Source organism: Petromyzon marinus, chromosome 25 (genome assembly GCF_048934315.1).
Source record: "Petromyzon marinus isolate PM22_M1 ecotype Great Lakes invasive population chromosome 25, UKy_Petmar_22M1.pri1.0, whole genome shotgun sequence".
NCBI lineage: Eukaryota > Metazoa > Chordata > Hyperoartia > Petromyzontiformes > Petromyzontidae > Petromyzon > Petromyzon marinus.
Window position 1 is genome coordinate 19,813,095 of NC_133691.1, and position 13,295 is coordinate 19,826,389.

The 13,295-nt window shown below is 46.3% G+C and overlaps 1 protein-coding gene across 1 annotated transcript; it reads left to right on the forward strand.

The window, feature by feature from the left end:
• The first annotated feature begins 393 nt into the window (after positions 1-393).
• Positions 394-9,426, forward strand: LOC142929159 (clathrin heavy chain linker domain-containing protein 1-like). The gene is made up of 3 exons (XM_076069811.1): positions 394-1,735; positions 5,226-5,405; positions 8,675-9,426. The coding sequence occupies exons 1-3, from the start codon at positions 1,483-1,485 to the stop codon at positions 8,920-8,922; spliced, it is 681 nt and encodes a 226-aa protein (XP_075925926.1). The 5' UTR covers positions 394-1,482; the 3' UTR covers positions 8,923-9,426.
• Positions 9,427-13,295: the final 3,869 nt, after the last annotated feature.

The following is a 13,295-nucleotide window of genomic DNA, read 5'->3' on the forward strand; positions in this document are numbered from 1 at the left end:
ACAATACACGAAGTACAGAAATCGCTTGCTAATCGAGAGGGTTAGGTTCCTGGAAAAAGCCACGGCAGGCAAATCCGTGGTTGGTCAAGTATAGGGGCCATGGTCAGACTCGTCGTAGCTTAATTAACTTGCCTGTTTATTAACTAAACACAATAAAATACAGTACATTACACAATAACGTAATAAACATGAACATTACATTAACTTTACATACCTTTAATATTAACGGTGATGATGAAAATGTATGTATTATATTGAACTTCTTTTGTACCGTACATAGCCAACCGTCCTATTCGGAGGTGCGGGGGAAGGGCAAGATACTAAAATAAGATGATGGGGGAAGGGGTGGTTAGAAGGAGGAGCTCAGCTCACCCTTCCCCTCTTCCTCCAAGTCATCAATGATAGATGAGTGGGCAGGCGAGGAGGCAGGCGAGGAGGCAGTCACAGTGGTGCTGGTGGCTGGATCAGTTGTGCTGCTGGCTGGATCGGTGGTGTTGGTACTTTTCATTTAAAAAGTTAGGATGCATGGATGCTGTGTTTTTTTAGTGTAAGTTCCGGTACACCTCCCTCTATGGTTGCGATACGACACGGTCTTTGGCCTTCGAAAATCACAACAAAGCAGACAGACAGCTGATAGGCTATGACGCAGCCCCATGGGTGGCGCGGAGGTGCAGAGTAGAACCGCATCCCCACAACATTTGTAAATTGCGTGTTGCAGACCCGTGCTTACAGGCTGCGTTTAGTAAATTGGTATACAGATAATAAAACGTGTATAACATAGCCATTTCCGTGACCAGTCACAAGCTAATCCCTCAGCTATTTGATATGTAGACCCCCTCTGTCAAGGTGCCTCACTTCTCCCAACCAGCTTAAAGTCGCTACGAATCTTAACAGCGTTCATTGAAGCTCTGTGGATGTGTAGGCCTTTACTTTAACATCTATTTCTGTGACCAGTCACAAGCTAATCCCTTTGCTATTTCAATGCTAAATTACTAGTTGCCTCTGTGGATGTGTAGGTTTTGACTTTAACATCGCCATTTCTGTGACCAGTCACAAGCTAATCCCTCAGCTATTTGCACAAGCTAATCCCTTAGCTATTTCAATGCTAAATTACTAGTTGCCTCTGTGGATGTGTAGGTTTTGACTTTAACATAGCCATTTCTGTGACCAGTCACAAGCTAATCCCTCAGCTAATTGATATGTAAATCCTTTTGTCAAGGTGCCTCACTTCTCCCAACCAGCTTAAAAGTCGCTACGAATCCTAACATCGTTCATTGAAGCTCTGTCGTCCCGACACGTCTGTTCCCTTCACCTGAAGACAGCCGCTTGCGTTGTGGCCGAAACGTCGTGAGAATTTTATTGTGTTATTTTATTATTTTATTCTCATTCTACGTGACTTTACCAAAAGAACCAAAGAAGGTGTATACATGAATTTCGTGGTAGGCAAGTCCGCGGTTGGCAAGGGATTGCTATACAGGCATTATGTACAGAGGTGATGCTTGTCTGTGGTGTGATGGTGTGTCTGCATCCAGGCTAACATTCTCCGAAGCACTAGGAGATGTGATTTGCCGGCATGGTGAGACGGAGCCAACGACTGCCCCTCTGTGTTTGGTGCTGGCACACGCCGTGTTTGCCGGGTCTGGTGCCCACGGGAAGGCAGCTGAGGCCCTGTGCTGCCAAGGCCGAGTGCAGGGAGCTCTTGCCTATGTCCACACCTGTGACTCTTTCAGCATGGGTGAGGTTATGATGCGTGCTTTGTGCGCACGCTACACTGTTCAGCCACATGGATTTTATTTCAGTAGGTGGCAATTTACCTGCTATTTGTGGTGCACTTGTGCAGAAGCATGGTTTTAAAACGTCTACAGTTATATAAACAAGTTAATTAAGTCTTGATTTGAAGCTTTCGTGATTGCAGGAATCCATACTCTTTGGTTCTTTCGGTAAAGTCATATAGGTATAAAATAAAATAAATCATGACGTTTCGATCGCAACACAAGCGGTCGTCCTCAGGCGGAACAAATATAATCCAGCAGTGTAAGTGAATTAAGTGAAGAGCTGTTGCATGGATATATTTTATGATTTGATAAAGATGACTCGCAATTTAGAACCCATGAGTTCAACTCCCGGTTGAGATCAACTTAACTTCCTGGAACGCTCTTCCTTCTGATATTAGGAAGCCACTGGAGCTATGCACTCTTAAATCTGGATTGAAAACTCATTTCTTTAGAACTGCTTTTTGTTTTTAGTTTGTTGTCCTTCTGCCGCACCTCTGATTAGCACGGTTGGCTACATACTCCTTGAAGGAAGTTCAACGTACACAAAAATTCACGGGGGTTGGTAAAATTACTTTAAATTTGCAGGAAGTGAATGGTAGTCCTTCCTACTCTTTGGTTTTTTCGGTAAAGTCACGTAGAAATAAGAAATAATAAATTTACATAATAGCATACGACGTTTCGATTGCAACGCAAGCAGTAATCATCAGTTATAGAAGAGCTAAATTTAAGAGAGAGAGGAAACACAGAACCGCAGATATATATAGACACCTAAGTAGAGGGAGTTAACACAGAGACACAAAGAGACACAACGTACGGAGCACAGAGAGATAGGGTCTCTGTGCCGAGGCCTTAGCATGTAGGGGAGACAAAGAGAGATGGAGAAGCACATCAAATCAAACAAGATTTAGTAACATTTGGAAACAATATAATGCAGCACAGAGGGTCGGTCAAAACACAATTAACGCATGGTGTGGCTGATTACGTTATTTCAAAGATTGCTAAATTATAGGTTAAGAGTGATAGAGTACAGATCGCAGACACATATATAGATATCTAAGCAGAGAGAGTTAGCACAGAGACACAGAGAGAGACACACACATGGGACACAGTGAAACAATGCTTCTGTGTCGAAGCTTTAAATAGAGGGATAGGGGGGGGCGGAGACAGAGAAAAGGAATACAAATTAGCATGGACTGGACTGAGCAAGTAGAGGATCCACGCACATGCCGCTGCAGCGTGGTGAGGGGGGGGCACAAACATCAGATTAGCATGCCCACAGGGACTGTGGAGAGAGACAAGACACATACACGTAGACACAAAGGCAGAAACACAGGTAGAGACAACACTGAGACACAAACTTAAGTTAAGTGTGACATTTGAGAGAGACAAGACACATACACGGAGACACAAACAGAGACAACGCAAAGACACATACTTGATACCTCCCCGTAGAGGTGGTTCAAACTTGATTTGGTGCTTTCGTGACTGCAGAAATTGCTCTTTGGTTTTTTTCGGTAAAGTCAGGTAGAAATAAGAAATAATAATAACGTAATCAGCCAGACCATGCGTTAATTGTGTTTTGACCGACCCTGTGTGCTGCATTATATTGTTTCCAAATATTACTAAATCTTGTTCGATTTAATGTGCTTCTCCATCTCTCTTTGTCTCCCCTGCATGCTAAGGCCTCGGCACAGAGACCCTATCTCTCTGTGCTCCGTACGTTGTGTGTCTTTGTGTCTCTGTGTTAACTCCCTTTACTTAGGTGTCTGTATATATATCTGCGGTTCTGTGTTTCCTCTCTCTCTTAAATTTAGCTCTTCTATTTTTCGATTTAAAGCTTTCGTGACTGCAATGATTCATCTTCTTTGGTTCTTTCGGTAAAGTCACGTAGAATGAGAATAAAATAATAAATTGATAAAATAAAATAACACAATAATATTCTCACGACGTTTCGGCCACAACACAAGCGGCCTTCATCAGGTGAAGGGACGAGACTGTCTGGTAGGACAGCGCTGGAGTGAAAGAGCCATGTTCAGATCACGGCCTTTAAGCCTCAACTTTAGCACCACGGATAGCTACGGGCCCCGTTCAGACGGACGAGTTCGTCCATGGTCGGAACAGAGGAGGGGGAGAGAGACAGCTGCGAGGCGCTACTCATACTCCATGTTGTAAAACCATACCATTAACCGTGGTGTGAGAGGTATTAAGAGTCAATGCTGGCGAAGGGGCTGCGGTCTGATGATTGCTTGTGTTGCAATCGAAACGTCGTATGCTATTATGTAATTTTATTATTATTTCTTATTTATACCTGACTTTACCGAAAAAAACCAAAGAGCAATTTCTGCAGTCACGAAAGCACCAAATCAAGTTTGAACCACCTCTACGGGGAGGTATCAAGTATGTGTCTTTGCGTTGTCTCTGTTTGTGTCTCCGTGTATGTGTCTTGTCTCTCTCAAATGTCACACTTAACTTAAGTTTGTGTCTCAGTGTTGTCTCTACCTGTGTTTCTGCCTTTGTGTCTACGTGTATGTGTCTTGTCTCTCTCCACAGTCCCTGTGGTCATGCTAATCTGATGTTTGTGCCCCCCCCCCTCACCACGCTGCAGCGGCATGTGCGTGGCTCCTCTACTTGCTCAGTCCAGTCCATGCTAATTTGTATTCCTTTTCTCTGTCTCCGCCCCCCCCCTATCCCTCTATTTAAGGCTTCGACACAGAAGCATTGTTTCACTGTGTCCCATGTGTGTGTCTCTCTCTGTGTATCTCTCTGCTAACTCTCTCTGCTTAGATGTCTATATATGTGTTTGCGATCTGTACTCTATCACTCTTAACCTATAATTTAGCAATCTTTGAAATAACGTAATCAGCCAGACCATCCGTTGATTGTGTTTTGATAGACCCTCTGTGCTGCATTATATTGCTTCCAAATTTTACTAAATCTTGTTCGATTTGATGTGCTTCTCCATCTCTCTTTGTCTCCCCTACATGCTAAGGCCTCGGCACATAGACCCTATCTCTCTGTGCTCCGTACGTTGTGTCTCTTTGTGTCTCTGTGTTAACTCCCTCTACTTAGTTGTCTGTATATATATCTGCGGTTCTGTGTTTCCTCTCTCTCTTCAATTTAGCTCTTCTATACCTGATGATGATTGCTTGCGTTGCAATCGAAACGTCGTATGCTATTATGTAATTTTATGATTATTTCTTATTTCCACGTGACTTTACCGAAAAAACCAAAGAGTAATTCCTGCAGTCTCTAAAGCACCAAATCAAGGTAGTCCTTCCTGTTTAAATTCCTTCCCCCATCAGAGGAGTTACAGAATGTCCTTCTGTGGTTCAGGGCCACCAATAAAGATGAGTAAGTGCTTGTGCTTTTTCGAGCGTAGTGACCACTGATATTTGGACTGTTTGGCGGTCAAAGCAAATTAATTAATCAATGCCCCCGTGGCTTTCGCAGAGGACTGCATATACCTGGTTCTCCGCTGTGCCAGCGTGGAACTAGTCCGGGGTCTCACTCAGGGCTGGCGGGGACGGCTCCCCATGCTATCCCTGGGACTGGTAGCCTCAGTCCTGGTGTCTGCCCAGCGGACTTGCTACGCCATGCAGCTCCTGCGTGCCATCTACAGCTGCGGGCCAGGTGAGCTGTACATCACCGCTGCATGATCAGCACAGCATGCACTTAATTAACTACATTTGCAATTGGGACCTATAGAGCCCCTGAAGGACAAATGCATCTCTCCGACAGAGAACACGTAATTACACAGCCACATGGCAATGAATAGCCAGCTGCTTGGCACTGTTAGCAGAGTGCTCAACTTGCATTTGGAAGGTTGGAGGTTAAAATTTAGTTGAGGGCAGACTCAGCTGTTGACTTGTCTGATTTCATTAAATTAAGTACACCAAAATCTTGGCCATCGCGGGTTTTCCCATCGTGGATTTGGCTATTTCCACCACGTTTATTGAGGTACAGTTCACCGTTTGTGCTGCCATGGCTCGACCATTCGCGGCTTTGACCATGAGATTCCTGTGTCGGGGAGGCTGACCCCCGACTCCCCGCTCATCTGCGACCCACGGCTCTCCGACTCCCCCCCCCCCCTCGCTGCGGCCCCTCGAGGCATGATTTAAAGGGCTGTATGAACCACCTCGCGAGTACGCCGCCGTGCCCCTCTCGCACACGCTAACCACGAGCCGCACAGTGGCGATTGCACCCACGCGGGTAAATTACACGCTCGTGCGCAAACACAGGCAACCACAACGAGAAGGCTTACAACACCATGCACCCCTCTCCGCACTCGCAGGGACAACACGACAAGGTTTATTGTCTACTGGCGATTTATTCTCCGATTAACGAAGCTAATCTACCCGTGTCAGTGTGGGCCAGCAGGGCAGGTCTAACCTATCTCCCGGCAGCCGGGAGATAGGACTCAATATGTCCCATCTCTCCCTACTCACTCTCCCTAAGGGATATTCCCCTTTGTCTTACCTCTCTCCTCCGTACTTACAATCCGATTTCGAGGTGTAGGAAGCCGTGGAAAGGCGAGGCTGCACGTAGCTTTTGCTGGGAACCGGGCTTAGCTGCTCTGCGACTCATCTCACGGACGTTCCAGTAGCAGGGCACGATGACTCCTCCGATCCCTCACTCCAGAAGAACCCGAACAAAAGAGACTTTGCCCTTGACTTCCCTCCCTTTTTATCGTCCCTACATCAAAAATAACGTGCCGCTAATCCGCTGGCCTCTCGTCCAATCCGGAGCCTCGGATTTCCCGCTCTTTGCTAATCGGATTAGTGCTCTCTCCGACGTCCACCCCCTACACACGCTGTGCAAGGGGAGGGCCCCCTGCTTTTCCGCCGCTCGCTACTCCGCCCCACCCCTTACCTGCCTGCTGACCCGTGTCGAGTATCGAGGTGCTCTATCCACGGTGGCTCAGCAACCCCCGTCGTGACCATGTAATTACAACCCAGGTCACGGCGCCGCGGTGCACGTTAGCCTCGGGGAGGTCGCTCAATTCCCTGGTCGCAGGAAACTATGAAGTTCTGTTCCATAAGAGGGCTTCTGGGTGAAAACCTGTCGGCCAGGTGACCTCCCCTCGGGGCTCTATGTGGGGATGTGTGTGTGTGTGTGTTCATGTGGGGGGTGTTGGGGGAAGCGCTGTGACGGAAGCCGGGTGGCTTTGTTGCTGCAGCACCCCCGCCGCAGGCACGGCTCCCACGGAGTGGCTTCGCTGTTGTGGCACCACACCTGTACATTGCGCATCGTAAATAAGTACTATGTAGGTACTCTTAACTGCACTGTGCTCGCAATCCTGCCGCAGAAGAATATACATATTTTCGTTTTCAATCTATAATATTACTGATCATTTACATAAAAAAAATACTTCCTGTTTCATGTTTCGGTTCATGTAGGCGAACATAAAACAAAGGAGGGGGTTTCGTGTTACGAACCGGGAACCAAACCATATTTTTTGAGTTTGCGAATTGTGTTTTTTATGATTGCGGCTATTGTCAGGAACGTAACCCCCACGATGGGCAAGGTTTTGATGTGCTGCTTTGTATAGAGTGAGCATCGGTCATGACATGGATAGACTCTCTCCGACCATAGGAATGTGGAATTTACACCGTTTGTTTAGAGTCACCAAAGGAAATTATTACTCTGCACATATCACTTAAGAAGATTCTGTACGTTTCTGCTGATCCAGAGATAAATATTCGAAATACACCAACAGGGGCAGAGAATGGCTCATTGCACTGGAGAAAAATCAAATGTTAGTCTAGTAAAACCTCTCGAAGCCGAACTCGATTACGGGGCAAGCTGGAAAAGCTGCAAAAATATACATAAACCGGAATACGCTGACCAGGAACACTGTTAGTTCGCTAATTAAGTTGCGCGATAGGACACGACATGCGTATGTGCACACGCAATTCTCTAGATGTAAACACATGAACTTCTCTGTGTTATTTGCTGAAGCCATATGCATGAACTCCACGCACATCCATGCGCTTCGCCAGACTCTTGCGCTATCTCGCTTTCTCATGCTTCCTTACCCTCGCTTGCTCTCCCACTCTATCATATTTTTGTACATTTGTTCTATATTTTTTCAACAATACCTTTTCAAGCCTTGGGGATCAGCTTACTTCTTGTGTTTCAAATGCCACCTTTTATGTTTTCTTCGGTTTAAGAATCAGCATTACAAGTGTGCCTCATGGTAACAGACTCAGATAAAACTATACAATAGTGATGATTGAAGTATTCAATGAAAATTTTTTGAACAAATTTAATTCATCTTCAATTAAGCATTGCCTTTCTGTAGCAAAGAAGCTCGAGTGCCTTGTAGATCTGCGTAGCTAAACTGTAAAGGGCCACCCAAACCAATTTCAGCAACTCGGCAATAAGTGAGACGAAATATTATTCCTTCATCAACCTGCACGGCGAGTGTGAGTGAAGGTCAATCCGCCGCCATGATGCACACTCCTTCACCACGGTCCTCCCCAGCAGCTCTGGATCCACCATCTACAACACGGACTTTGTCTTGCAAATGAAACTGTCGAATTTGAGATAATTAGCTACCATGGTGTGATGGTGAACACACTGTTGTTCCTTCTCCCTGGCATGGCAGCAGAAAATTTTTATCTAAATTCTCCCACTTTTGGCCACTCCTATCTAAAAATGATCTTACCTTTGGTCACCCTGCCGTAAAAAGGTGTACACCACAGTTAGTCGATTGGCCATTTCCGTATTGTTACATGACGTCGGTAAATATAGGCCAAATACTCTGTAGACAGGTTCTCAAGATCTGCCTCGAGTGGAGGTGCCTCCACAAGCAGTGCTGCAAACAATCAATTGCAATGGTGCACCTGTACCTCAACTTACTGTGTTGCTGACACCACCACTCCACGGTTGTTCCTTAGACTGTCTCCGAGAAGCCATCGAGCACGACGCCGTGTGCCCCTCGCCCGGCTGGCGGGGCCTTGCAGAGGAGTGCGAGCGCCACAGCTGCTCTGACCTGGCGACCGCCATCATCGCTGCCGTGGCCCCCATGCCGCTGAGGAGGCTGGACCATGATGAGGGCTGGGCCGAGACTGCAGGGGATGCCCAGCTTCCTAAAGGGCGAGACAACAGCGAGGGACGCTCGCTCATGGAGCACGTGTTTTACTGAGTGACTGTCACCCAGCATAAGCCCCTAAATAAATAAAAATGTTGACACTGGCAGTAGGACTGCCACTTGTCTGGTTTCGACTCAAGACAGTCGAGGTGGCAGGAATTAATATGTACCGATATCTGGTGGAATTCTGTTTAAGTTTATTACAATTTAGTGCACAGTATTGATACACCGAAGGTCCTACGCTGACTGAGAAATATGCCTGTCTGGGTTTGGTCTGTAGAAAATGTGTCAATCCTTTCTGGTTGTGGTCTTTGCAGGCACCACTGTGCATTGGGCATGGTGGCGGTGGTAAGACGCACCTGTGATCCAACAGAATGGGAGCGAGGTTTGTGGGTTGTATGTATGTTGAACTTATTTTTCACCATATGTTGCCAACCGTGCTAATCGGAGGTACATTAAGACATCTGTGTGTGTTATAAATTATAGGTTGAATGGTCTTTAGAAGGCAGAACAGCAAGTGTGGTGGGGCGGGGATTCGGAGCTGGTCTGGGGGAGGGTCTGGTGGAGGTCTGGGGGGGGGGGGTGTTCAGGGTGGGTCTGGTGGGGCTCCAAGGTGGGTCCAGGGTGCTCCAGTGGGAGTTCGGGTTTGGTCTAGGTGGGGTCTGGGGTGGGTTTGGGCAGGTCCCAGGGAGGTTTTGGATGGGTCTGCGGGGGTCCGGCATGTGTTTGGGGTTGGTTCGGGTGGGGTCCAGGGGGGTTCAGGGGGTTGGGGGGGTCTGGTATCTGGCCGGGGCAGTCTAGGTTGGGTTGGGCAAGGTCTGGGGTGGGTCCTCGGGGTTCCACGGTGGGTTTGGTGTGGGTCAGCGGTGGGTTAGGGGAGGTCCGGGGTGGGTCCGAGGGGTTTCCTGGGGGGTATCCTGGGTGGGTCTGGTGGGGTCTGGGTTGGTTCCAAGCGGATTCTGGGTAGGTTCTGATTATTTTTTGGGTTGGTCAAGGCTGTCTCCAGTGGTATGGGGTTGGTCCGGAAGGGGTCCAGGGTGGGTTCGTGGGGTATTTGTGCTATCCTCTATAGAGACTGGTAGTGTGCACCATTTGTGCATTTGACTGCGGTGTGATGTTAATTACTTTGCTGTCTTCTTCCTTGATGCTAAGTCAATGTATTTAACATCGCATAAACGTATGTTAAATGTTGCAGATTTTTTTAATGTTTGTATACAGTGAGGGAAAAAAGTATTTGATCCCCTGCTGATTTTGTACGTTTGCCCACTGACAAAGAAATGATCAGTCTATAATTGTAATGGTAGGCAGGTTTATTTGAACAGTGAGAGACAGAATAACAACACCAAAAATCCAGAAAAACGCATGTAAAATGTTTTATAAATTGATTTGCATTTTAATGAGAGAAATATGTATTTGACCCCTCTGCAAAACATGACTTAGTACTTGGTGGCAAAACCCTTGTTGGCAATCACAGAGGTCAGACGTTTCTTGTAGTTGGCCACCAGGTTTGAACACATCTCAGGAGGGATTTTGTCCCACTTCTCTTTGCAGATCTTCTCCAAGTCATTAAGGTTTCGAGGCTGACGTTTGGCAACTAGAACTCCCTCCACAGATTTTCTATGGGATTAAGGTCTGGAGACTGGCTAGGCCACTTCAGGACCTTAATGTGCTTCTTCTTGAGCCACTCCTTTGTTGCCTTGGCCGTGTGTTTTGGGTTATTGTAATGCTGGAATACCCATCCACGACCCATTTTTAATGCCCTGGCTGAGGGAAGGAGGTTCTCACCCAATATTTGACGGTACATGGCCCCGTCCATCGTCCCTTTGATGCGGTGAAGTTGTCCTGTCCCCTTAGCAGAAAAACACCCCCAAATCATAATGTTTCCACCTCCATGTTTGACGGTGGGAATGGTGTTCTTGGGGTCATAGGCAGCATTCCTCCTCCAAACACGGCGAGTTGAGTTGATGCCAAAGAGCTCCATTTTGGTCTCATCTGACCACAACACTTTCACCCAGTTGTCCTCTGAATCATTGGCAAACTTCAGACGGGCATGTATATGTGCTTTCTTGAGCAGGGTGACCTTGCGGGCGCTGCAGGATTCCAGTCCTTCACGGCGTAGTGTGTTACCAATTGTTTTCTTGGTGACTATGGTCCCAGCTGCCTTGAGATCATTGACAAGATCCTCCCGTGTAGTTCTGGGCTCATTCCTCACCGTTCTCATGATCATTGCAACTCCATGAGGTGAATCTTGCATGGAGCCCCAGGCCGAGGGAGATTGACAGTTCTTTTGTGTTCCATTTGCAAATAATCGCACCAACTATTGTCACCTTCTCACCAAGCTGCTTGGCAATGGTCTTGTAGCCCATTCCAGCCTTGTGTAGGTCTACAATCTTGTCCCTGACATCCTTAGAGAGCTCTTTGGTCTTGGCCATGGTGGAGAGTTTGGAATCTGATTTATTGATTGCTTCTGTGGACAGGTGTCTTTTATACAGGTAACAAGCTGAGATTAGGAGCACTCCCTTTAAGAGTGTGCTCCTAATCTCAGCTCGTTACCTGTATAAAAGACACCTGTGAGCCAGAAATCTTTCTGATTGAGAGGGGGTCAAATATTTATTTCCCTCATTAAAATGCAAATCAATTTATAACATTTTTGACATGCGTTTTTCTGGATTTTTTTCTTATCTCGTCTGTTAAAAGCTCTAACAGATAGGTGAAAATCCTCCCCGTAGAGGTTATTAATTCTAGATTTGAAGCTTTCGTGACTGCAAGGTTTCATACTCTTTGGTCACAGCTCATCGAGACGCTGACCTTCCTCAAAAGATGCCGCGACAATATATAAACCCGATCGTCTCAGAGTTGTGTACTCAACACAGATTTTCTGCTGACTTCCACCTGAAGACGGAAGCTTGTGTTGCCTCCGAAACGTCGTGATTTAATTGTTTTATTTTATTTTACCTACATGACTTTACCGAATAAAACCAAAGAGTATGAATCCTTGCAGTCACGAAAGCTTAAAATATAGAATTAATAACCTCTACGGGGAGGATTTTCACCTATCTGTTAGAGCTTTTAACAGACAGCGAGATAAGAAGTCACAGCTCATCGAGACGCTGACCTTCCTCAAAAGATCCCACGACTATATAAACCCGATCGTCTCAGAGCTGTGTACTAAACACAGATTTTCTGCTGTGACTATTCCACCTGAAGACGGAAGCTTGTGTTGCCTCCGAAACGTCGTGATTTAATTGTTTTATTTTATTTTACCTACGTGACTTTACCGAATAAAACCAAAGAGTATGAATCCTTGCAGTCACGAAAGCTTCAAATCTAGAATTAATAACTTCTACGGGGAGGATTTTCACCTATCTGTGAGAGCTTTTAACAGACAACGAGATAAGAAGTCACAGCTCATCGAGATGTTGATCTTCCTCAAAAGATGCCGCGACAATATATAAACCCGATCGTCTAGAGCTGTGTACTCAACACAGATTTACTGCTGACTTCCACCTGAAGACGGAAGCTTGTGTTGCCTCCGAAACGTCGTGATTTAATTGTTTTCTTTTCTTTTATTTTACCTACATGACTTTACCGAATAAAACCAAAGAGTATGAATCCTTGCAGTCACGAAAGCTTCAAATCTAGAATCCATCTATAGAGTCTACCAGATAAAGCTTGAGTCAACACTTTTCTTTACTTTGTGCCGGTGCACGCCATACACGTCCACCCTGCTCTTCTCCAGAAGCGCCCCAATCGCCCCATCTCTCCCCATGATGTCACCTCTCCCTTTCCTCGTAACATCATCCTGAGACTCTACCCTTGGATCGCGTGAGTATTTCTATCCTCGAATCACGTATCAACACTAGATTACCCCCCTCTGAAGAAAAAGTCGTCCTCGACTAAACACAACCCGTGCAAATACAAGGGATTTGGGGGAACCCTGACAGAAAAAAAACACTTTTGTTGGTCAATAAACAAGCAATTTAGACTCAACCGGAGTCCTGGACATTTGTGTGTGTAGGTGTGGAATGCCTGTGTAGAGTAGTATGACGACGTGACGTCATGAGCGCTGTGAGAAGCAATGACGTCATGTAACGGGATATACTTTAGGGGTACCCCATGACGAAAGAGGGGTCGTTGTGGTATCCCGGGATGGTGAGCGTCTGAAGAAGGTCTCTCCTACTCTTTGGTTTGGTAAAGTCACGTAGGTAGAAAAATAATAGATCACGACGTTTCGATAGCAAAAAAAAAGTATTTTTTTCTTGCTGTGGTTGTCCCACCTGATGACGATTGCTTGTGTTGCGATCGAAACGTCGTGATCTATTTTTCTACCTAGGTGACTTTCCCGAAAGAACCAAAGAGTATGGATTCCTGCAGTCACGAAAGCTTCAAATCAAGGTTTCTCCTGCTCGTGACCGGACGGTGTTGAC